Source organism: Somniosus microcephalus, chromosome 8 (genome assembly GCF_052327205.1).
Source record: "Somniosus microcephalus isolate GS21.2 chromosome 8, FLI_Smic_1.0, whole genome shotgun sequence".
In the NCBI taxonomy this organism is placed as follows: domain Eukaryota; kingdom Metazoa; phylum Chordata; class Chondrichthyes; order Squaliformes; family Somniosidae; genus Somniosus; species Somniosus microcephalus.
This window is the reverse complement of record NC_140994.1, coordinates 1,815,182-1,840,472: the sequence shown is the minus strand read 5'-3', so window position 1 is coordinate 1,840,472 and position 25,291 is coordinate 1,815,182. Positions and strand designations below refer to the sequence as shown.

Here is a 25,291-nt window from a genome sequence, read left to right as displayed (position 1 = left end):
AGAGGAAATGATGAAATTAATTGGATGATTCGTTGGTTACTTCATTCTTGGGAAAGCCAACCAGGCTGCATTCTAATGAAGATTTGATAGCAATGTGGAAGCATACATTAGATTGTCAACTTTCTGAATTGAGCAACCATCTTCAGAAGGACAAATATGAAAGAAAAGACTTGCACTTATAAAGTGCCTTTCGCAACCTCAGGACGTCTCGAAACGCTTTAGTCAATGAAGTACTTTTGAAATGTAGTCACTGTTGTAATGTAGGAAACGCAGCAGCCAATTACACACAGCAAGCTCCCACAAATAGCAATGTGATAATGGCCAGATAATCGGTTTTTGTTATGTTGATTGAGGGATAAATATTGGCTAGGGCACCAGGGATAACTCCCCTGCGCTTCTTCGAAATAGTGCCATAGGATCTTTTACGTCCATCTGAGCACGCAGACGGGGCCGCGATATAAAGTCTCATTCGAAAGATGGCACTTCCGACAGTGCAGCACTCCCTCAGCACTGCACTAGTCGCAATCAGGGCACAAATTGTGCTGGTTTTCTGAAGTGACGTTGTGGTTCACGTTTCTGCTCAAACTCATTTGCATGATCACAAATGTAAAATCTTCCATGAACCAGCACAATAAGGCAGCGTTTTAGAACGCAATTGTTTATTCTTTTCCCCTTGCATTAAAAAATATTTCTTGATGTTTACGAGTGGTAACCTGCTGCAGTTTTATTAATGCAGCTGAAAATGGGTTTAATCACAAAAAATAAGCATTTTTAATAAGAGTATCTAGTCCAACACCTGTGAGGAACCGGATTTTAAATAACTGAAAATTACTAAAAAAAAACTATACAGAAGCATTTACTAGTTTCATCGGTATACACTAGTCAATTTCTTAGTAAATTAAAAGTGAAATGCCTACTAGTGCCTGAAAACAGCTTAATTTGAAGAGCCTCCTCGAAGGGCACAATTGCTGAAAACCCACCATGCTCATTAATTCGATCTGGGGGCGTGGCTAGTTTTGTGAGCAGGTAAAGGATCGCGGAAACTCAATTTTCGTTGGACAAAATTTGCACTTGAAATTCCTCACAAAAAAAGATAAACAGTTAGAGGCAGGGCTTTCACAGGTACACATTTCAATTGCATCATTCATTTCATACTGTTTTGGCTGGTTACTTTTTATTTTACAGCACTAGGCTAGAATCTTCCTTATACTTATTCTTGATCTGTGCAAGAGTCCATTATTTTGAGTAATGTATTTCACCCAGCTCTGTACAACAATCAAGTGGAAGAGTGAATGAAAATAGGAAACATGAAATTCTATAGTTTCTATGTACTGCATCCTACATGCACACAAACCTTTTATATAGGCAAACACATTAAGAACTTCACTCAGTGAAGCAAATCCATTCAGTAGGAAGTCTACTGATAACATTCAGTCGACATTAATATGAAGACTTTTTTTAAAAACTTGATTTATCACCACCAAATTCCAGAATGGTTCTTTCCCAACTTGGACCATTTGATCCCAGATACCTTCAGATGGTATAGCAGGCAATCCAGGATTTTTTCCCACTAATATCAATGTCATTCTAGATTTGGCCTATTGGAAGTACCCTAGTAACGTGGTGAGCAAGCTTTTCTCTATAGTAGAATGCTCAGTTATCAGGTGCTTAATTGCCAGGTTTAACCTGGCAATCTCGATAGAAATCGACAAAACTCATCCCCCCATTTTTGACCAATGATTTGAGTGGCAAATATAGGGGTGCAAAAGGAGCAGTATTTCACTTGTGTTTTGAGTCAAATTAAACAAGATGCATTTAATAACACAGAATGATTTGTAATTCACAATATCCTCTTACTTCTCTACCACTTTTTAAAATAGCTTTGAAGCATGTTTATTACCTCAAACAGTTATGCGATAAACTTACCAAAGGTTCCAAATTTTGAATTTATGCCTATACATCCCTATTAGGAGAATGTTATCTGTTGCAATTCAATGGAACACTGTAATGAAAAGTAGTATTCGATCTCTAGAGACCATGGTAAAACTCTGTTTCAAGCACAATTAGTATTTGCAAACCATGCATTGTTGAAACTGATGAGACATGGACACTTCTGCTTTCTTAGCTAGGTGGTGGGAAGAGGGTTGAAATTACACTAAAATACATTAGCACAGTCATTCAACATGATTTGATTTTTTAACTAGAGTTCTGCTGCATCTCTAAACAACTGGTTCACTTAAATTGTCCTTATTCTACCTGTACTCCCAATCCATCCACAGGAAAAGACCTAGCAGAAGATTCAAGATTTAGCTGTGACAAGACCAGAGATTGTGCTTTGGATGAGTTCATAAAAGTTTTCTTTGACTAGTGTGAAATTAATCCCTGATCCTTAGAGTTTTTAATGTGTTTGGTCTCCATGCCGGTCCTCAAATTACCTACAAAATATTTGTCTCATGGGAATATTCACATTATCAGAATTCATGTAAATGAAGTTAATTCCTATGGAAAATCACTCTAAACTTTCATAATAGGAAATTAGTTAGCAACAATCACTTAACAGGAATACACAAATAATTGTGCATTATCTTCCTGTTAATCAAAAAAATTGAATGTTATTCAACTTTTGTAAATACTTTACAGAATTCACCCAGATTGTGCAATTATCTCGTGTGAATAACTATTTACAGGCAATATAGCATATTAATGCACTATGATATCATCATAGTGCAACATTATAGCCACGAGTGTCCACATAAGTTCCAAGAGATGGAAATGCTTTCCTACTTGGGGTGGGGAGGGAGGGTATCAGATTGCCAGTTAATCAATTCAGCAACAACTTGCACTTATATAGTGCCTTTAAATGTAGAAAAACAACCCACGGTGCTTCACAAAGACAGTGTCAAAACAATGAACAGCATGCCATCATGTGAAAGGCGGAGATATTAGGAAGGGTGACTAAAAGCTTGGTCAAAGAAGATGAGGGTTTCAGTGGTAGATGGGCAGAGAGGTAGAGGAGGAGGCATGCAATATTACAGAGATGCAAGTAGGCAGTTCTTGTGACGGAGAGGATTTGGGATCATATAGGTAAGAATGGAACCAAGCGAGGGCAGTGCCACTGAGCTGCACAATGGAGGAGAGACATTGGAGGAAGATGGTGTAACTGACTATGTCAAAGGTTGCAGAGAAGTCAAGGACAACTAGAATGGATAATGCAGCACAGTGACAGTCATACAGAATGTCATCCATGACCTTGGTTAGGACTGTAAGTGCTGTAGGAGGGGCAGACACCTGATTGGAGAGATTCAAGCGGAGTTGTGACAGATGGACACGGATTTGGGAAGCAACATGTTCAGGGACTTTGGAGCACAAAGGGAGACTGGAGATAGGGTGGTAGATTGCAAATGGCACTGGCTGAAAATAATAATGAAACAAACAAGAAAAATGCAGGTATAGAAGAAATAGAATGAGCATCAGACAGGCAGGAGTGAAAGAAATAATAGTATAAAATAAAGGAAAGGCCAGCCTCAGATAAATAGGAGAACAAAATCATCCATTATTTTCAAGAGGCTTTTGAAAAACAAAGATGGCTGTAGCCATACTGCTTAAATATGTATCTATATAATTACCCATTTTTCCATTAAAAATAATGGTAGTTTGCAAACAGAGGGGTTGGGAAGAGTGAGGGGCGGGGGAGAAGAGAGCGGGGGACGGGGAGGAAGAGCGGGGGGGGGGGGGGGGGAAGAAAAGCTGGGGCCTGCTCTTTGTGCCTATCTGGGGTAGGGATGGTGGACACACACCAAATTTTATTCACTTACCAGAATTGGTAAATATTAGAACTCAGTTTCCTGTTGCAGTAGATCCCTTTTTAGTAACAGATCATAAGAATTCTTCTTGCCACCGCACCCCCCCCCCCCAATCTCTCACATACATTTTAGAGCAGTTTGTAAACCAAACAATCAGGTGAGAGGAGGAAGGGGATAAATCCTATTTGATAAGAGTAAACATGGGATAATGTAGTAAACAAAAACATCCTCAGAGACATCAGAGTTTTTAATCATTAAGTACACCTTTGTTTCAGTATGCTTAAACTTACGCATACAGTCTACTCCTAATAATTCAAAGTCACTTTTTGCACTAAATAATTGAATACCCAATAATCTGAATTAAGCAACATAAATAATGCAGCATAGTAGGAATTCAGTGCTAAAAAAACTGAAATATCAGATAATTTAAGCCACTGAGTTAAGAGGAGCAGAGTGTATAGAATAAATATGTAAAGTTACCTACGTTTTACCATTGTGCAGAGAGTTAAGGGGAGTGGAAGTAACAAGAGAATTTTGTGTAGGTTTCATTCAGGGTAACTGTCAAGAACCTGAAGTTTAAAATGTTTTACAGACCTTGATTAAGTGATGCTCACAACACAGATGTTCATCTCCTCCTTAATACTTTTAAAGGTCAGTACCAATTCCAGGAAGTTTTGATGCACTCTGTTAAGACCTCTATCCACCGGTGCTTAAGAGCAGTCTGATTACTCTTGAACACTAGCCAATTAAGATCTAAGCAGAATGCAAGGTGAGAACCAAAATTAGCCACATTAGTAGGTGTTTTACCACAATTAAATGGCTCAGACTCAACTGAAGTGCCAATGTTCTGCCACTAGCCATCTGTTGGGGGCTAATACTGTAGAATATTGACAAAAAGCTACAGATTTTGTGTCCAAATGAGAATAGAAACGTCCTGGAAAAAGTACATCTTTTTACAATACCAAAAAATACACTACAAGGGAAGTCAAAGTTCCCCCAAAGCAAATCAAGGCTGAAGGTCAACTGGGCCTTCACATCTGAAATAGTGATACCAATCAAGTGTTTAAAAAAAAAAAAATCAACACAAAGGCTTCTTTATGGGTAAAGAAAATTTGCAAAGTGCAGAAATATCACAAGCACACTTATACTGGTAAGATTCAACAATCCCAAGACGTCCGCAATCATATGCTACATCAGAACTGGAACAAATCCTCATGTTCAATAAGGAAGCAACCACTTCCAAGGTTTTTCCTACAAAAATAGAATGCTCTTCTGTTTTTTGCTAGGAATAACCATGAATGTATGACTCCACAAAAGGGATACTGTTCCTTTAAAAACTGAGACCATTACACTCTTACCAGGGACTCTCAATGGCTTCAGGCAGTGCAGGAGAAAACAAAATCCTGTACTACTTACATACATCTAGTGCTGTTAAGCTTTCTTTGAACATCTGCCATAAAGTTCATTGTACAGCATTAGTGCTGTACTGATTGCCAACTACACCATTGTAAACGTATACATTCGTAGTTACTCTGCTGTGAAAGATGTATTATCCCAGTTGTCCACACCTTTCCTGCGCAGTTAAATCTCAAATCATTTGAGTCTTATTGAGTAGGATCGGTTTTTTTCCCCAGCAGATTAGTTGCACTTGTCCTGCTAGCACTACGACACAACAGTGAAGTTCACCTCCAGCTCTCGGAGTCCTCATTGAAATGCCACATTTCCAGAAAGAGTAGTGTTCATAGAACGTAAAACAGGAAGAGGGTGAGCTTCTGTGTTAAAAACCCAATAGTCCAAGGGCAAGAGGTTATCACTAGAAAACAGGAGGTACAGATACCTGAAATAAAAAAAACAGCCGTTTACATTATTGTTATAAAACAAGCTAATTAAAGCAGACAATAAAATATTGAAGTTTTCAGGTTCCACCGCAGCAGTGATCAGTTTACTCAGCACAGACTGCAGCTAAAACCTGCAGATAAACAAACACCTTAGTGTGTTTGACTTAGTTCTCAAGGAGTGGTACACTAGCAACTGAGCTACTGTAAGAGTACAATGTTTAAACAGAAATTATTTATGAAACTGGAACATGTGCACTTAATAAACAAAATTCTGCATAGGAAGTCTCTAGAAGCCTGTATAACTAAATTGTGCTTGAAAGGTATGCATTTTCCTTCACCCAGACTCAATTTTGTACTAATAGCTTTTTATACAACCCTTTTACAGCAAGATGCAACATAACCAATGTATTATTTTCTTTAGGAGACAATATACTTTATTCCATGCGTGGGACGCATATATTAGTGAAAAGGTGAAACATCTCCACTTAGAGGAATACTTGGGAGTGCTTACTTGCTAGTATCAGAGTTGGAATGTGATTGATGAATGAAAATATAACCAGCTTTATGCATATGATAATTGGAAGCATTCACAAATGTCTCTAACAAAAAGGTATTAAGAGAGAAACTTGTAGAGTTCTTTAAAAAGGGAAAGGTCGTGGCAGGTACACAGGTATTTGAAAATGTAATTTTTATTGAAGGCAGCTCAACCTTCTTCAAAAAAAAATGAAGCTGCAAATCTACAAGTTATGAGTTATGCTTTTATGAATTTCAATCATCTTAAAATATAAATGTGTGAAACTTTGACAGTAGAAGTTGTTTGCCTTGCTCAGATGGAAACTCCATGCTATGCTAATTTGTTGATGAGTGGGAACCACCACTGGCATGCAATTGGCCAGAAACCTTTCTTGAATCCCTCTTTCTAAAATGGAACCTAAAAAAGTGCACAAAAACCACTTTGGCAATATGCAAAACTGACACTGGATGTAAAAATCCCATCCCCAACACTGACGTTTTGCAACTTGATGAACAAACAAAAGATAGGGAGAAAATCTGTTTTTCATTAAAGTCTGACAAATATGGGACTGCCAAATTATGCAACTCATTAGAGTGTTATACAGTTTACCCACTCATGAAATGAAATTCATTTTCCAACTTAGCAAACCTATTTTGACCCAAACATTAAACAGGCTATGTTAGAAGTGTATGCAAATGCTTAACTTTTACATCAAATGCTATGCCTCAATCAGAATTACATGCTTACATAGCAGACATAATTGTACTGTTAAAATAAAATCAATACAGCATTTCATCTGTATAAGCAAGATTGTAGGAAACTAGTTTAACATGTCAGTCTTGGCTCAGTGGTAGCATTTTCGCCCGAGTCAGAAGATTGTGGGTTTAATGCCCAAACCAGAGACTTGAGTACATGAATTAGGCTGATACCCAGGACTGTTGCACTGTTAGAGGTGCCATCTTTCGGATGAAAGATTAAACTGAGGCCCTGAATGCCCTCTCGAGGTGGACATAAAACAAAGGTTCCTAAGCATTTTTTGATGAGCCACCCTTCGGAGTTTCATGTCCCATGTATGTCCCACCTTTTTCCTAAGAAACAGTATTTTTTAATAGAAGAGGATTTCATTTTTTCCAGCTAACCTAACATATTGCATAAGACCTCTCATTCACACCAACTGTTTGACAAAAAAGGCTTGCCCTAAAAAACTGCAAAGGTTCTTCTTATGGCACTCAGCTAAGGGTATTATAACAAAAATGATGCTTTCTTCATCAGCGATAAGCACAGGGTCATCCTGCTGATTTAGTTAATTTAATTTTAGTGAATTTACAGTGCCAAAATAATAATTGCATTCTAGAGGAGATGGCTGCATAATTACATAGGACCATTTCTTTCCACAGACCTGAAAACAAACTCAGTCATTACTACACAAAGTGAGAATGACAAAAAGCTCATTTGCAACATCATCCTCACATTCTCCATCACTCGGCTTCCCACAGGAAAGAGTTACTACAACAGTCCAAATAAAACAAACATTCTATTAAGTTCTGTTATTGTACATTATTGACCACTGCACAGACCTTGTGGAGATGAAGGCCCATCTTCACACTGAGGACACTCTCCATCGTGCTGTGTGGCACTACCACCGTGTTAAATGGGATAGATTCAGAACATATTGAGCAGCTCAAAACTGGACGTCCATGAGGCGCTATGGGTCATCAGCAGCAGCAGAATTGTATTCCACCACAATCTGTAACCTCATGGCCCGGCATATCCCTCACTTTACCATTACCATCAAGCCAGGGGACCAACCCTGGTTCAATAAGGAGTGCAGAAGAGCATGCCAGGAGCAGCACCAGGCGTACCTAAAAATGAGGTGCCAACCTGGGGAAGTTGCAACACAGGACTACATGCATGCTAAACAGCAAAAGCAGCATGCTAGGGACAGAGCTAAGCGATCCCACAATCAACGGATCAGATCAAAACTCTGCAGTCTTGCCACATCCAGTCGTCAATGGTGGTGGACAATTAAACAACTAACGGGAGGAGGAGGCTCCATGAATATCCCTAAGCTCAATGATGGCGGAGCCCAGCACATGAGTACAAAAGATAAGGCTGAAGCGTTTGCAACCATCTTGGCTGAATTGCCAGAAGTGCTGAGTGGATGATCCATCTCGGCCTCCTCCTGACATTTCCACCATCACAGAAGCCAGTCTTCAGCCAATTCGATTCACGCCATGTGATGTCAAGAAACAGCTGAGCGCATTGGATACAGCAAAGGCTATGGGCCCTAACAACATCTCGGCTGTCGTGCTGAAGTCTTGCGCTCCAGAACTAGTCGCACCTTTAGCCAAGCTGTTCTAGTACAGCTACAACACTGGCATCTATCCGACAATGCGGAAAACTGCCCAGGTATGTCCTGTCCACAAAAAGCAGGACAGATCCAATCCGGCCAATTACCGCCCCATCAGTCTACTCTCAATCAGCAGCAAAGTGATGGAAGGGGTCGTCGACAATGCTATCAAACGGCACTTACTCGCTAATAACCTGCTCACCAATGCTCAGTTTGGGTTTCGCCAGGACCACTTGGCTCCAGACCTCATTACAGCTTTGGTCCAAACATGGACCAAAGAGCTGAATTCCAGAGCTGAGGCAAGAGTGACTGCCCTTGACATCAAGGCAGCATTTGACCAAGTGTGGTACCAAGGAGCCCTAGTAACATTGAAGTCAATGGGAATCGGGGGAAAGCTCTCCACCGGCTGGAGTCATACCTAGCACAAAGGAAGGTGGTTGTTGGAGGTCAATCATCTCAGCCCCAGGACATCACTGCAGGAGTTCCTCAGGGCAGTGTCCTAGGCCTAACTGTTAGATCCGTGGTTCAGTGGATATGCTGTTATTAAATAATCACACGGATGCTGTACATTAACAATAAACAGGTCTTTACTGGAGGAGGGTAGTCTCTAGACTGGGGTACAGAGGCATGCGCAAAGCTTATATGCCGGTGTGGTCACTGCCGGTACTACAGTATACAGGAGCTGTAAAAGTAGTTCTGACTTAAAGGCACATACACTACAATTCCTCCCCTTTTAGATTAGTAGTACCCCTAATATTCAAATAACAATTAACATTTCAACATGTACATTAAACAACAAAAGTCCATTTATAGATTCAGTCTTTGGGGCGGCTTCCTGACCCTTTCGGGATAGCGCCTTTCCGGAGGTTCTTGTTCTTGGTGCAGAAGCGATTCTGACCCCTTTTCATCAGGTAGTTCATCGGGTTCCACTGCTACTGGGTCTGAAGTAGATGCTACCGGTATGTCGGGTTCATCCCCAGGTACTCGAGACATGGGGTTGACGCGTTCCTGTGACGCTAAGATCTGATCGACGTGGCGTCTCACAATATTCTCCCCAACATCCACTGTGTACATTAATGGCCCCTGCCTTGTACATATCGTTCCGGGTTGCCATTTCTCTGTTCGATAGTCACGGGCCAAGACTGGTTGCTCTACATTGAAGCTCCTCGTCGGCTTCTCATTGATGTGCTGGAATTGTTTGTCCTCAACATTTCTTCGCACATTTGGTCTGAGCAAGTCCAGACGAGATCTCAACCTTCGGTTAAAGAACATCATGGCCGGGGTATGGTTGGTAACTGCATGTGTCGCGTTTCGGTAGGCTAATAAGAAATTGTCCATCTTATGCTGTAGTGGAATTTCCTCGTCGCACATGGCCTTTATCGCCTTCTTAAAGGTTTGTACGAACCTCTCAGCCAATCCATTGGTGGCTGGATGATACGGGGCGGAGGTGTAATGCCTTACCCCATTCCTTCTCATAAATTTTTGGAACTCGTCGGACACAAACTGTGGTCCATTATCAGAGCAAATCTGCTCTGGCAAACCGTTTCTGGCAAATATGGTCCGTAGGACTGCAATCGTTTTCTCTGTAGTGGTTGAAGACATTTTTATCACCTCAGGCTACTTTGAATGAGCATCCACTGCTATTAAGAACATTGAGTCCATGAATGGACCAGCAAAATCAATATGCACCCGTTGCCATGGAGAGGAGGGCCACTCCCATGGGTGTAGAGGGGCATGTGGTGGTGCATTTTGGACCTTCTGGCATCCTAAGCAGCTCTTAGTTAGGTCTTCGATTTGTTGATCGATTCCCGGCCACCACACATAAGCCCTAGCAAGGCTTTTCATTTTCACTCCCCCCAGATGACCTTCATGTAGCTCATTTAGCACTCTCTCCCTTAACTTGGGTGGAATCACCACTCTGGATTCACACATCACTGTCCCCTGGCATACTGACAGCTGTTCTCTTCTGGATGAGAATGCTGGCAACAGTGAGTCGCCATGTGTTGGCCATCCCCTCATCGTCAATTCATATACCCGCGACAGCGTCGGATCATTGCGGGTCTCCTTCTCTATATCCGCGTTAGTTACTGGCAATCGTTCAATTATTGACGAATAAAATATCTCGATAGGGTCCACTGCTGGTGCTTCCTCCACAGTAGGCAGTGGCAGGCGCGATAGCCCATCAGCGTTCCCATGCTGTTTCGTGCCTTTATATTCTATTTCATATTGATTCGCCCCTAGAAACAGGGACCATCTTTGTAACCGCTGTGCAGTCATCACTGGAACGCCCTTCTTAGGATTAAAGATGGAGACAAGTGATTTGTGGTCAGTCAGCAAGGTGAACTTCTGCCCATGCAGATAGTGGTTGAATTTTTTTACTCCCCATACTAGGCTGAGGGCCTCCCTGTCAATCTGGGCGTAGTTGCGCTCGGCTGAGGTTAGTGACCGAGACGCAAAGGCTACTGGCCTCTCCAACCCGTCAGGGAATTTGTGCGACAGCACCGCTCCAATACCATAGGGTGATGCATCACATGCCAAACGAATTGGTAGTGCTGGGTTGAAATGGGCCAACACCTCTTTTGATGTGATCAATTCTTTACACTTCTGGAAAGCTCATCTACGTTCGTCATCCCACTTCCATGGTACCCCTGTTTGCAGTAGGGTGTTCAGTGGGTGTAATACCGTAGACAAATTTGTTAAGAACTTGTGGTAGTAGTTTACCAGCCCGAGGAACGACCTCAGTTGTGACACATTTTCCGGTGCTGGAGCCTTGACTACTGCCTCAATCTTGTCAGGGGACTTATGTAACCCCTCTTCATCGATGACGTGGCCACAATACGAGATCTGTTTCTGGAAAAACTCGCACTTGTGGCGATTAGCTCGTAGCCCATACTCCTTTAATCTGGTGAGCACCTTCTCCAAATTGGCGAGGTGATCACCGTCATTTTTGCCCGTGACCAAGATGTCGTCCAAATAACACTGGGTCCCTGGAATCCCTTGCAGGACCTGATCCATCGCCCTTTGCCAGATAGCCGGAGCCGAGGCTACTCCAAACACCAGCCGGTTGTATTGATAGAGACCTTTATGAGTGTTGATCGTAAGGCAATGTTTCGAAGCTTCTTCTACCTCCATTTGCAAGTACGCCTGGGCTAGATCAATTTTGGTGAAGCGTTTACCTCCAGATAGCGAGGCGAAAATATCCTCAATACGTGGAAGCGGATATTGTACCGTGAAGGACTGGGTTCACTGTCACCTTAAAATCCCCACAGATGCGGACCTTCTTTGGATCCCCAGGCGTATTACTCAACGACCTCTTCATTACAGGAACGATGGGTGTAGCCCACTCGCTCCAGTCCACTTTGGACAGTACTCCTGAACGTTCCAACCCTTCCAGCTCTGCTTCAACAGCTGGTCTGATTGCATAAGGCACTGGTCTGGCCTTCAGAAACTTTGGGCTTGCATTTTCCTCTATTTTAATCGTTGCTGTTATTCCTTTTAGTGTTCCTAGTCCCTCCTGGAACACTTCTTTTGCGTCAGTTAGCATTTTTGACAGTCGTCCAGGTGTGACGTCGTCATCCTTTTTGGCCTCAACCTTCAGTGCCTGTATGGAATGCCAATCTAATTGTATCTTCCGGATCCATTCACGTCCTAGCAGTGGTGGTCCTCCATTTGGCAATACATATATATCCATTTTAGGTATTTCCTGGCCTTTATATGTCACTTTCACCCTTATTTTTCCTTTGGGGTAGACTTTTTGCCCCGTATACGTCTTCAAGACAATCTCTGTAGCTTTCAAGGGTATGTGTGTGTGGTAAACCACTGTTTGTATTCCACTGTGTACATGTCTGTACATGCCTCGGCTGACTCCTCCCACGAGTCCAGGTATAAAGGTGACTGCTCCACAGTCCCTCTGTATTCTGGACTGGTCGACCACTCGAGGCACACCTTCATTCTCTTGTTAATAAAAGCCTGTTAGTTACTCGCTTAACCTCAGTCTTTTGAGTGATTGATAGCGCATCAATTTTATTAACAAGATTTTTTATAATGGAGAAGATCCTCACACCAGCATGCCTAGACTTAGACCATCGGGAGGCGGACGCATCCACCAAGTTTGCTCACTGGCTTAGGTGCTTTGAAAAATTCCTGATCGCCTCCGCTGCAACGGTCAAATTGGATGAGGACAAACTGGATGTCCTGACCTCCAAAGTGAACCACCGAGCGTACTCGGTCATCCAGGACGCGACCTCGTACACGGCTGCTATCAAGCTCAAGGACCAGTACACGCGCCCAGTGAACGAGGTGCACGCCAGGCACCTCCTGGGGAGTCGTAAACAACAACCTGGGGAATCGACCGAGGAATACCTTCAGGCACTGTCTGTGCTTGGCCGGGCCTGTGGTTGTAATGATGTAAAGGCCGCCGTGTACACAGAGGAACTTATCCGGGACGCTTTTGTAGCGGGCCACAGGTCCAATTACACCCGACAGCGACTGTTGGAGCAGAGTGACCTTGACCTCAACAAGGCCTTTGAACTCGCACTATCATTGGACGCAGCCTACCGGGGCATGGATGCCTACTCCTCTGCACCGTGGACGCCGCGGGGAACGACAGCCTGGGACACGGTAGGACCGTCTCATAGCGCCGTGCCACCCCAGCCACGGCCCAACTACCGCAGCAGTGTCCCAAGGCCAGAAATGCGACTTCTGTGGCCAGGCCAAACACCCCAGAGCGCGCTGCCCGGCGAAAAATGCGATCTGCTCGGGCTGCGGGAAGAAGGGACACTATGCCAGCGTCTGCAGGGCCAAAGCCACCCCGAACCCCAGCAGCGCCGCGTGTGGGCCGCCATCTTGGGCTTCCCCAGCCATGTGCGAACCACCGGAACAGCAGGCATTTTGGACGCCTCCAGCCACATGGGGATCATGGACGCCGCCATCTTGGACGCCAGCCGGGACGCAGCAGGCCCCCAACACCGCCTCATCTGATACCCGCAGCGACACACCGACCCCTACGCTGGCCTCCGTTATGCTGGACCAAGCGTGACCGCACCAACTGGCCCGGTCCACAATGGACATTAAGGTAAATGGTCACAAAACAACCTGCCTTTTTGACTCTGGGAGCACGGAGAGCTTCAGCCACCCCGACACGGTGCGGCGTTGCTCTCTCCCAGTCCTGCCTGCGCACCAGCGGATTTCTATGGCCTCCGAGTCCCAGTCGGCGGACATTGGCGGCAACTGCGTGGTGACACTCTTAGTAGACGGGACTGTGTATGATAATTTTAAACTTCTGGTCCTGCCCCACCTCTGCGCTGCCGTTCTACTGGGGTTAGATTTTCAGTGCCACCTTAAAAGTGTTACGATGGCGTACGGTGGAACCCTCCCCCCACTCAGTCCGCAGCCAGCAGCTTCCAAATTGCCCGCCGCGCACCAGGTGCAACCTCTCCACACTCAGTCACCGCCCCCCCCCCCCACTGTTTGCTAACCTCACCCCCGACTGTAAGCCCATCGCCACAAAGAGCAGGCGATACAGTGCCGGGGACAGGGTTTTCATTAAAACCGAAGTGGAGCGGCTCCTGAAGGAGGGGATTATTGAGGGCAGCACCAGCCCCTGGCGAGCCCAGGTTGTGGTCATTAAGACCGGTGAGAAGCAGCGCCTGGTCATCGACTACAGCCAGACAATAAATCGCTACACCCTGCTGGACGCTTACCCACTCCCCCGCATAGCTGATATGGTCAACCACATCGCGCAGTACCGCGTCTTCTCGACCATTGACCTGAAATCAGCGTACCACCAGCTCCCTATCCGCCCTGAGGACCGCCAGTATACTGCCTTTGAGGCAAACGGCCGCCTCTATCACTTCCTTAGGGTTCCCTTTGGCGTCACCAACGGGGTCTCCGTCTTCCAAAGGGAGATGGACCGGATGGTCGATAAAAATGCGTTGCAGGCCACTTTCCCATATCTGGACAATGTGACCATCTGCGGCCATGACTTGCAGGACCATGACGCAAACCTCGAAAAATTCCTCTGCACCGCCCAACTCCTGAACCTGACGTATAACAAGGAGGAGTGCATATTCCGCACAACCCGCCTCGCCATCCTTGGCTGTGTTGTGGAACACGGAGTCATCGGTCCCGACCCCGACCGGATGCGTCCCCTTATGGAACTCCCACTGCCCCAAGGCCCTGAAGAGGTGCCTAGGGTTTTTCTCCTATTACGCCCAGTGGGTCCCCTACTATGCGGACAAGGCCCGTCCGCTAATCAAGTCCACCTCTTTTCCCTTGACGGCAGAGGCCCGCTTAGCCTTCCACCGTATCAAGGAAGACATTGCCAAAGCCACCATGCACGCAGTGGACGAATCCATCCCCTTCCAGGTGGAAAGCGACGCGTCCGACTTTGCCCTGGCCGCTACCCTTAATCAGGCGGGGAGACCCGTGGCCTTCTTTTCACGAACCCTCCAGGGCCCGGAGACCAGACACTCCACTGTCGAGAAGGAGGCCCAGGCTATTGTGGAGGCTGTGCGTCATTGGAGGCACTACCTGGCCGGAAAACGATTTACCCTGCTCACTGACCAGCGTTCAGTTGCTTTTATGTTTAACAACAAGCAGAGGGGCAAAATCAAAAACGACAAGATCTTGAGGTGGAGAATCGAACTTTCCACCTACAATTACGAGATCTTGTACCGGCCCGGGAAGCTCAATGAACCCCCGGATGCTCTATCGCGTGGCACCTGCGCCAACGCGCAGATCGATAGACTGCGGGCCCTCCACAATGACCTCTGCCACCCGGGGGTCACCAGGTTCTTCCACTTCATCAAGGTCCGCAACCTGCCTTACTCCATTGAGGAGGTCAGGGCCATGACCAGGAACTGCCAAGTCTGCGCTGAGTGCAAACCGCACTTTTATAGACCAGACAGGGCTCACCTGATAAAAGCCACTCGCCCCTTCGAGCGCCTGAGCGTTGATTTTAAAGGGCCTCTTCCCCTCCTCCGACCGTAATGTGTACTTCCTCAACATTATTGATGAGTACTCCCGTTTCCCGTTCGCCATCCCCTGCCCGGACATGACCAGTGCCACGGTCATTAAATGTCTGAACGACCTCTTCACCCTGTTCGGTTTCCCCAGCTATATCCACAGCGACCGGGGCTCATCGTTTATGAGCGACGAACTCCGCCACTACCTGCTCGCTAGGGGTATTGCCACAAGCAGGACCACCAGTTACAACCCCCGGGGGAACGGACAGGTGGAAAGAGAGAATGCGACAGTTTGGAAGGCCGCCCTGCTAGCCTTAAAGTCTAGGGGCCTTCCGACCTCCCGCTGGCAGGATGTGCTCCCCGATGCGCTCCACTCTATTCGGTCACTGCTCTGCACTGCCACTAACGCCACCCCTCATGAGAAAATGTTTGTCTTCCCAAGGAAGTCCACATCGGGGACATCGCTACCGCCATGGCTGACGTCCCCAGGGCCGGTCCTACTGAGAAGACATGTGAGGACCATTAAAACGGACCCCCTGGTCGAGAGGGTCGACCTCCTCCACGCCAACCCCCAGTACGCTTACATTGCGTACCTGGACGGGCGGGAGGACACAGTCTCCATACGAGACCTCGCACCCTCGTGGGCCCCAGTAACCCACTACCACCCCCCCCCCACGATCCAATATCCAACCCCAGCAGACGGCACGCCTGGGCCCTGCAACCCGCTCGACACCCACGAGGACTACACACCAGTGCCCCAGCCTACGCGGGACTCGACGCCGGAAGCTTCACTACCCCTGCCGTCGCCACGTCGATCACAGCGGCAGACAAGACCTCCGGAGAGACTCCAATACACAAACTTTTAATACACTTCACCCCGCCGGACTCATTTTTAAACAAGGGGTGAATGTGGTAAACCACTGTTTGTATTCCACTGTGTACATGTCTGTACATGCCTCGGCTGACTCCTCCCACGAGTCCAGGTATAAAGGTGACTGCTCCACAGTCCCTCTGTATTCTGGACTGGTCGACCACTCGAGGCACACCTTCATTCTCTTGTTAATAAAAGCCTGTTAGTTACTCGCTTAACCTCAGTCTTTTGAGTGATTGATAGCGCATCAGTGTGAAAATAGCCGCTTGTAGTCTCTTTGATTTATGACTGTTAGAGCTGACCCTGTGTCCAATTCCATTTTCACTTGGACTCCGTCTATCTTGAGTGTAACCCAGATAGTCTGGTGATCCTCCATTTCTGTTACCTTATGTAGTTTCAGACAACCCAGCTCCTTGCTTCCGGAGTCTGTGTCACTTTTCTGTTCATCTGAACCACTGTCCATCACCTGGTGTACCTTTTTGTACTTCTCCTGTGGAGATTTCTTACTGTTGGTTTTCTTCCCAGACCTGCAGACTCTTGCTATGTGTCCTGCTTTCCCACACTGTCTGCACACTTGGTCCTTGAACCAACAATCTTTCTGGTCATGTGTTGTTCTGCCGGAACAATCGCACTTCCCTGTTCCATAGGACATTTCATTGGTGCCATATTCTTGCGGTCTCCGTTGGATCTCTGCAGCGCCCCTTGCGGCTGCTTCGTGTGATACTGCCATACTGAAAGCTTTGTCCAGCGTAAGGTCCTTTTCTGATAGAAGCCGTTTCTGGGTTCCTTCACTTTGTAGCCCACACACAAACTTGTCCCTTAACGTATCTGCTAGTCCCGCTCCAAACTGGCAGTGTTTCGATAGCTTGCGCAGTTCCGTTAGGTACTCAGCATTGTTTTCGTCTTGATGTTGGTTCCTTTTATGGAACTTAAATCGTTCTGCTATCAGCAGCGGTGTGGGGTTTAAGTGGTCCTGTAGGATTTCTACTATGCTTTCAAAATTCTTGTTTACCGGCTTCTCTGGGGTTATTAGATTTCACAGTAACCCATAAGTTTTTGCACCCATGGAACTTAACAGAACCAGTGCTTTATTAGCATCTGGCACTTCATTCGCCCTGCAGTACACCTCAATACGTTCCACTATGTCGCCCAATCTTCGACTTCATTGTCGAACGTAGAGATACTGCCACTCTTCGGCATCCTTGGGTGTGAGTTAACTGTCACAAATGGCGCCTCCCGCGCTTCCTTCTTCTCCGCTGGCACAAAATGGCGTCTCCCGCGCTTTCCTTCCTTCCCGCGCTCGCCCTTCTCCACTGTGGCTTCTAAAAATGGCGCCTCCCGCGCTCTTCCTTCTCCGCGGCTCAATGGCGTCTCCCCTTTCTTCGCCCCGCGGACCCTGTTCAGCCCGTGAGCCCTGGCTGTGCTCTGTGCGTTCTTTTTATATTTTTTGACGCCGCTCAGTCTAGAACCCGGCTGTTTCTTTACCCTCTCTCTCTCTCCGGTTTGTTTTCTTTTTCTCGACGCCGCTCAGTATTCAACCCCCGGCTGCGCCCTGCGCTCTTCACCCTCTATCTTACCCAGTCGACGCTGCTCGGCTTTCTCGCCGCCGTCGGTTGGCTCCAGCCGCCGCTGCTCGGGAAGGGTCTGCGCTGGACCTGTCGTCGGTCTCTTACTGCTCGTCGTAGCTGGGGAACCAAGCCCGGCTCTCCACAGCCTCCCCTGCGAAGTTCAATCTCTGCCTGACTGCTGGGCGGTTGCTCGTGGTCGACGCCCGTGTTCCTGGCCTCGACTATTTTTTTTTTTTTAATGTTGCAGGTAGATTTGAATCGCCACTCGTCGCCGCTGTTAGATCCGTGGTTCAGTGGATATGCTGTTATTAAATAATCACACGGATGCTGTACATTAACAATAAACAGGTCTTTACTGGAGCAGGGTAGTCTCTAGACTGGGGTACAGAGGCATGCGCAAAGCTTATATACCAGTGTGGTCACTGCCGGTACTACAGTATACAGGAGCTGTAAAAGTAGTTCTGACTTAAAGGCACCTACACTACACTAACCATCTTCAGCTGCTTCATCAATGACATTCCCTCCAACATGAGGTCAGAAGTGGGGATGTTCACGGATGATTGCACAGTGTTCAGTTCCATTCACAACTCCTCAGATAATGAAGCAGTCCATGCCCGCATGCAGCAAGACCTGGACAACATTCAGGCTTGTAACATTCGCGCCACACAAGTGCCAGGTAATGACTATCTCCAACAAGAGAGAGTCTAACCACTGCCCCTTGACATTCAACAACATTACCATCGCCGAATCCCCCATCAACATCCTGGGGGTCACCATTGACCAGAAACTTAACTGGACCAGCCACATAAATACTGTGGCTACAAGAGGAGGTCAGAGGTTGGGTATTCTGTGGTGAGTGTCTCACCTCCTGACTCCCCAAAGCCTTTCCACCATCTACAAGGCACAAGTCAGGAGTGTGATGGAATGCTCTCCACTTGCCTGGATGAGTGCAGTTCCAACAACACAAGAAGCTTGACACCATCCAGGGCAAAGCAGCCCGCTTGATCAGCACCCCATCGAGCACCTCAAACATTCACACCCTCTACCACCAGCGTACCATGGCTGCAGTGTGTACCATCTACAAGACGCACTGCAGCAACTCGCCAAAGCTTCAACAGCACCTCCCAAACCCACGACCTCTACCATCTAGAAGGACAAGGGCAGCAGGCACATGGGAACACCATCACCTCCAAGTTCCCCTCCAAGTCATACAGCATCGTAACTTGGGAAATATATTGCTGTTCCTTCATCATCGCTGGGTCAAAATCATGGAACTCCCTCCCGAACAGCACTGTGGGAGTACCTTCACCACAAGGGCTGCAGTGGTCCAAGAAGGTGGCTCACCACCACCTTCTCAAGGGCAATTAGGGATGGACAATAAATACTGGCCTTGCCAGTGACACCCACATCCCAGGAATGAATAAAAAAACTACAAGAGTTTGGAGATCTACAATTGTTTAAACTTTATCTACATAAAACTACAGGCATACAAAACTTAAGGCAGTGATGGCAGATTGTTAATACACCTTACACTCCCTCCCCACACCCCATTAGTTTTCTCCCCATACCTCCTGAAGGTAGCAACTCACACTGGGGTACAGTTCTATAAGCACCACTAGTCCTGCACCAATCCCAAATGACCATTATTCACAGTTCAGCCTGGTTGCTGGCATTGGTTGGCTGGCAGTTTGCTTGTCTAGATTTGCAGTTACATCAATGGATTTAAATTTCCCTGTTTCTACATGCAATGGATGGAACCCACCTGTGCCTCCTGCTCACACTCGCTCTCTATTGGCCGCCTGTGCCTTTAACAGTTGCTGTGTTGGGAGGGGTGACATAATATTACCACCTACCCCAGTATCCCAACTACTGTTGCTTGTAGCGAAGTGGACAAAAAGCACAAAGAAAAGTCTTTAAATAGAATTAAACAGATAAAGTGAATTTAGGAATCACGGCGATAAAAGATCCCATGGCACTACTCAAAGAAGAGCAGGGTAGATCTCCTGGTGTCCTGGCCAATATTGATTCCTCAACCAAAGTCAAACAACACAGATTATCATTGCTGTTTGTGAGACTTTTCGGTGTTCAAATTGGCTATCATGCTTCCCCACCTCACAACAGTAACTACATTTCAAAAGTACTGCATTGGCTGTGAAGAGCTTTGGGATGTCCTGATGTCATAGAAGGCGCTATACAAATGCCTGTTTGCTCTCTTTCTTTCTTTCTGAAAGCAAAGGATATTATATAACACTGACAAACTTCACCCATCCATTGGATCTCTGATGAGAACCAAAATCAGCAACAAACAAATCTCACTGCACTATTTATTAGTGTAATACCTATGCTTAGCTCTTAATGACCAGCAGATGGAGATAACAGGTTTACAAACAAACACGTAGTCATTCCCAAAACTTTTAAAAGGCCAATCTAATGTTAGAAAATTGAACTTCCTTTACTTGTCACACAACCATGCCATTCAACAATCCCTAAAATTTTCATAAGACATTTATAATGTACTTTTGTTGCAACATGATTGTAAGGCAGGCACTGCCCTTTCATACATTGTATGCAGCTGCACTAAGTTTCAACATATATGGGTCATGGAAGACAGATTGAATTCTAAATCACCATCCACTGGAAACTCTTGTTACAAATTTTGGTTCTCATCAAACAATGCATGCAGCTGCAACAAGTTTCAACATACACGGGTCATGGAAGACAGATTGAATTCTAAATCACTGTGTATTTTAACAATTTGAATTTTAAAAAACACCAGTTTAGTTGAAATATTTTTGCTTCATTAATTATTGCTGTAAATTACTAAAATTAGTCCAGACAATTTCTTAATAATAATTGCAGTCTAAGTAGACTGAAACTTCTTGTTGCCACACTCAGTATGAAGGAGGAACAGTCAGCTGCATCAAGTCCTAGCAAAGGTATACCACTGCATGTACATTGGCACCTCCAAGATCCAAAGATGAAGATTAGAGAATGACAACACTGCTCATTTAACAGTGGTGGTAAAGAGTAAGTAAAATTATTATTTCTATCAATAACGAGACAATTTTTGTTAAAGTACACATGTAAAAAGAGCTATGGATAGCTACTAGGGTCTGTTTTCAGACCCCGGTTATTCTCTATAGTATTTATGCCTTAGATTTATTTAGAGACAAGCACTGACAATGAATAATTCAGACTGGGGAGGGAGCTGACATTTAGGAAAGTACAGCCTATGCCACGTCATGTACTATTCCATTATTAGAGGGGTCAAGTGATAAAATGGCAATAGCTTCAATACTGCATAGAATTATTTTTCATACTTTAAAACATCTCAGGAAAAATTGATATCCAAGCAGAATTAAAAATAACAAGTCTCATGTCCAGTGGAAGATTCTCATCTTTATAAATGGATACTCTGAACATAAAATATCATTTACAACAGTTACTTGAAGAAATCCAGCTAGGTTTAAATACTGGTTGTTTGCTCACTTTAGTGTTTCAGCCAAGAAGAAACTTTGCTGCACATCATCATAGGCTGGCGACGAAGAGTAGACATCTTTAACACCTGAAAATCCCCCGATTACCCTGCAGTACTTGTCGATAGCCTGAAAATAGAAGCATGCTCATCAAAATGCAGTTCCACACTTGTTCTTTGAGATTCCTGGGGTAATTGCATGTACTATACAAGCATCAACATAAAGCTTCTGTTGGCTAGAAGCTGGAAATGAAGCATGTATTCACAATTATATAAACAAATCCAAGAATGTCGAAGTGCGACAATTGTTAATATAATCTTTCTGCAAAATACCAGTTACTCAAATATTCTTTTATTAGAAACACAATTGAGTCTTAAACTTCTTGTTGGAAATAATTAAAAAAGACTAACTACTTTTATCATATCTGAACCATCCTGACTGAAGAAATTTTAAAATGAGAAATGCATCTCAACAACTGCTAATTGCAGAAGTTTAATTTAAATTGTAATTAGCCTGAACAGCAGTAAATTTCATTTTTGAGGGAAAATTTGCAGTGTTGAATTAAGATGGACGAATTGTGGATGAAATTGCCTTTAATATTTATAACTTGCCAGGAAATTTTCACTAATATCACTGAAACCATAACATTCCTATCAATTCTGTCCCTTCAGCATTAATGGGCGAGTACTATTGGCAACTTATCACTGGGGGGGGGGGGGGGGGTCAAAGCACAATATATACATACTTTATGCTTATGACCAAGTCAAGCTTATACTGTGAACTGAACAAAAAGTAATCCCTTTGGCACGCACCCAAGAACTGTAAAAGCTGCATTACCTCTGGAGTCAGAGATGGCCTTGATACCAGACACCATCAAACATGAAAGGATTCGATGTAGATCAAGAGCTCTCCTGCAGATTTTTGATTTAGGCTTACTCTCACAATACGCTTGATAAATAATATTAAAAGTCTTGCACAAATATCACAGCTACTTCCTGTAGAACTTTCCGGTCATGCTTGTCACACCACTTCCATCACAATTAAACTTACCTTTTATTTTACTAAACTCTGAGCCCCTCAAACTTGGTTTCCAAAGTAAATGGTACTGTTATTTACTTACCTCTAAAACATCTCAGCTACAGTTCTAAGATAAAGGTGAGGCATTTATCCATAGCAGCACCCGTCTTGGAGCAGCTAAAATTGAGCTTGTGACCCAATGCTGACTATCCACTCATAGCTGCCACTTCGCTTGGCTGTTGTTTTCCCCCCTTGCCATGAGGGACGCTTGACTGCTATTCTCTGGCACCCCCGTCATAAATGGACCAGTATAACCAGGCTTCTACCTGCACTCAAAGTTGTGTTCCTAGAGACTGGCTTTGCTTTTCAGATCCAGAGGTTGGTGAGGACGTCAATTCACAATCGTGGAGAAGAGGGGTTGGGGGAATTTAGAGAATATGGAGGGTAGATTTATTCAAAGGGTGTTATTTTTTTTTAAAGCTCGTGTTTTTTCAGCATTTTTATTACAGGAAACTTTGGTTTATCCGGAGGTTAACTGTCTGGAATGCTCGATCCACCGGCAAAATTCAGGAGTCGGTTCAGTAAGTTTTTTTTCTTTTCGTTGCTTTTTTTCCACCAGTCAGGCTCTGCAAGGTCTAGCTGAAGCTGTTGCTTAGCTACAGAGACGCTTGCAAGCTACGGCCGACTGTTTAGAAGCTGTCAGGGTTTGTTGCTATGTTTTAACATTAGCGCTGGTTTGTCCGGCAGTTTTGATGGGATGGCAACAGCTCGGTCCCGTCGGTGCCGGATATCACAAAGTTTCCTGTATTTTTAAATGCCTGTGCAGTTTTCAAATTGTTAAATTGAAGTACAGGAAACTTTGGTTTATCCGGAGGTTGTATGGCCGGAAACCTCGATCTAACGGCAGAAATCAGCAGCCGTTTTGTTAGGTTTTTTTTCTTTTTTTTTTCTTCTCCTAGCATTTTTTTTTTTTTAAATAGTCAGTCTCTGGAAAGCCTCTCTGAAGCTGTTGCTAAGCTAGAGAGACGCTTCCAAGGTACGGGCCGACTGTTTACAAGCTGTTGCTAAGCAACAGTGTTTGTCGTCAGATACGGAGATGAAAACCCCCGTATCCTTCAACATTAGCGCTGGTCTGTTCGGAAGTTTTCACAGATCGGCATCACGCCGGTCCCGTCGGTGCTGGATATCGCGAAGTTTCCTGTATATGGGGTAAGATATCCAAGTTGTATCGCTGCAAGATGATCCTTTATGCATAGCAATGCAACAAGCTGGGCAACAATAAATATCAAAGTAGCTGTTCCGCATGCGCCGCCCGCACTGACCGCGCATGCGCCGCCCGCCCGCCCACAGCGGCCGTCCATCAGCCGCGCAATACGCGGGGGACCTCAGGCGCTAGGCAGGGGGAGGGGCCGGAGAGAGGGACAGAGGGGAGTGGGGGAGGGGTGGGCGAGGGGAGGGAGAGGAGGGGAGGGGAGGGAGGGAGAGGAGGGGAGAGGAGGGGAGGGGAGGGGAGGGAGGGGAGGGGAGGGAGGGGAGGGAGGGGAGGGAGGGGAGGGGAGGGGAGGGGAGGGGAGGGGAGGGAGAGGAGGGAGGGATAGGACAGGACAGGGAGAGGACAGGACAGGGAGAGGACATGACAGGGAGAGGGGGGACACACATGGGCAGGGAGACCAAGCGCCCCAAAATTGCAGGGCTCCCCAGCTAGTTACTTATATTAGAAACTACTATTAAACAGAATCAAATACAATGTATACATTCTGTCTGTTATATCAAACTGGAAGTACAGACAAGATAACAGTATTTCCCCCTCCCATAATTTCTACAGCTTTCAAAAAAAACAAGTCTGGGTAAATATTACATCATCCACAATGAACAGGAAAATCCTTGAGACTGGTGATGGCAGTGACCAAGTCTAGTGTAAGTGAACAAAGGAGCATAAGGAAGAGAAAGTCAAGAAAAAAGATGGAGAGGAGAAAAGAGAAAAGGAAAGATCACAAGTGTGTCAGTATAAATAATCAATGTGGACAAGATGGGCTGTCGTGCAGCTACGGAAAGTCATAGAATCATGCAGCACAGAAGGAGGCCATTCGACCCATTGTGCCTGTGCTTTGAAAGAGCTATCCAGTTAGTCCCACTCATATAGTCATTCAACCAAGAGGTACATATACATGGGTACAGTTATACTCAGGATTATTTTTATGCAACAATCTAGTGTAAGACATGGATATTAAATGGATAAAGATTACTTTTGTTAAAGGTACTTTTTAAAGTCAGTGTCACCTGAAAGTTATTATTTTTCCTCTACTTTGTGATTCTGCTTCTCTCACCTGAGCTGCCTCCCAGCCCCATTGCCTATATTTGGGGTCATGCGTGAATCTCCACATGTACCAGTAGGTTTCTATCACTTCTGGCCGGAGGATGTAGTACTTCTCATTTTGTCTCAGTGCCACTCCCTCTGTCCCACCATCAAATTTGAATGCCTCAGGGCCCAACTTTAGCACTGTTTAAAAACAAAAAGAGGGAGATGGGAGAAATAGAAATTTACACAGTATCATAGAAAGTGAGCAAATCAAAAAACAACAATAGTTCTCCTTAGAATTCTCAAATTTTAAACCTTCCTCACGAAGAATGGCTGAAAATCATTATTAGATAATTCCCCACTGTGATAGATGCCTATACACAGAAGTCAAAGGTTTTATTTTCTGATGTATGCAACTGGTATCTCAATATTTCAGGTTTTTTTTGTATGTCTTTTCCAAATTTTTTAAAATTTTTTATTAAACTGAACTTGAGCAAAGTAAGGGATGGAAATGACTGGGAAAAAAACAAATTATAATTTGCACTATCATTCCCAGTACAGGTTAAGTACAGGTCAGCGCTCTGGCAAAA

General features: G+C 45.1%; 2 protein-coding genes across 9 annotated transcripts in view; both read right to left on the bottom strand.

The window, feature by feature from the left end:
• Positions 1-25,291, bottom strand: part of LOC147113236 (polycomb group RING finger protein 6-like) — a 210,386-nt gene that overhangs the window by 34,585 nt on the left and 150,510 nt on the right. The gene's annotated exons all lie outside the window — the stretch shown is intronic.
• The window catches only part of LOC147113237 (mannosyl-oligosaccharide 1,2-alpha-mannosidase IB-like), a 70,199-nt gene continuing 45,614 nt past the window's right edge, over positions 707-25,291 (bottom strand). For both annotated transcript variants that reach the window (XM_085994092.1, XM_085994091.1), the window contains exons 6-8: positions 24,730-24,902; positions 21,399-21,514; positions 707-5,640 (exon numbers count right to left, since the gene is read on the bottom strand). In XM_085994092.1, the coding sequence (XP_085850218.1) occupies positions 5,508-5,640; positions 21,399-21,514; positions 24,730-24,902 (422 nt within the window). In that variant the 3' untranslated portion in view covers positions 707-5,507. The remainder of the gene's footprint in view (positions 5,641-21,398; positions 21,515-24,729; positions 24,903-25,291) is intronic.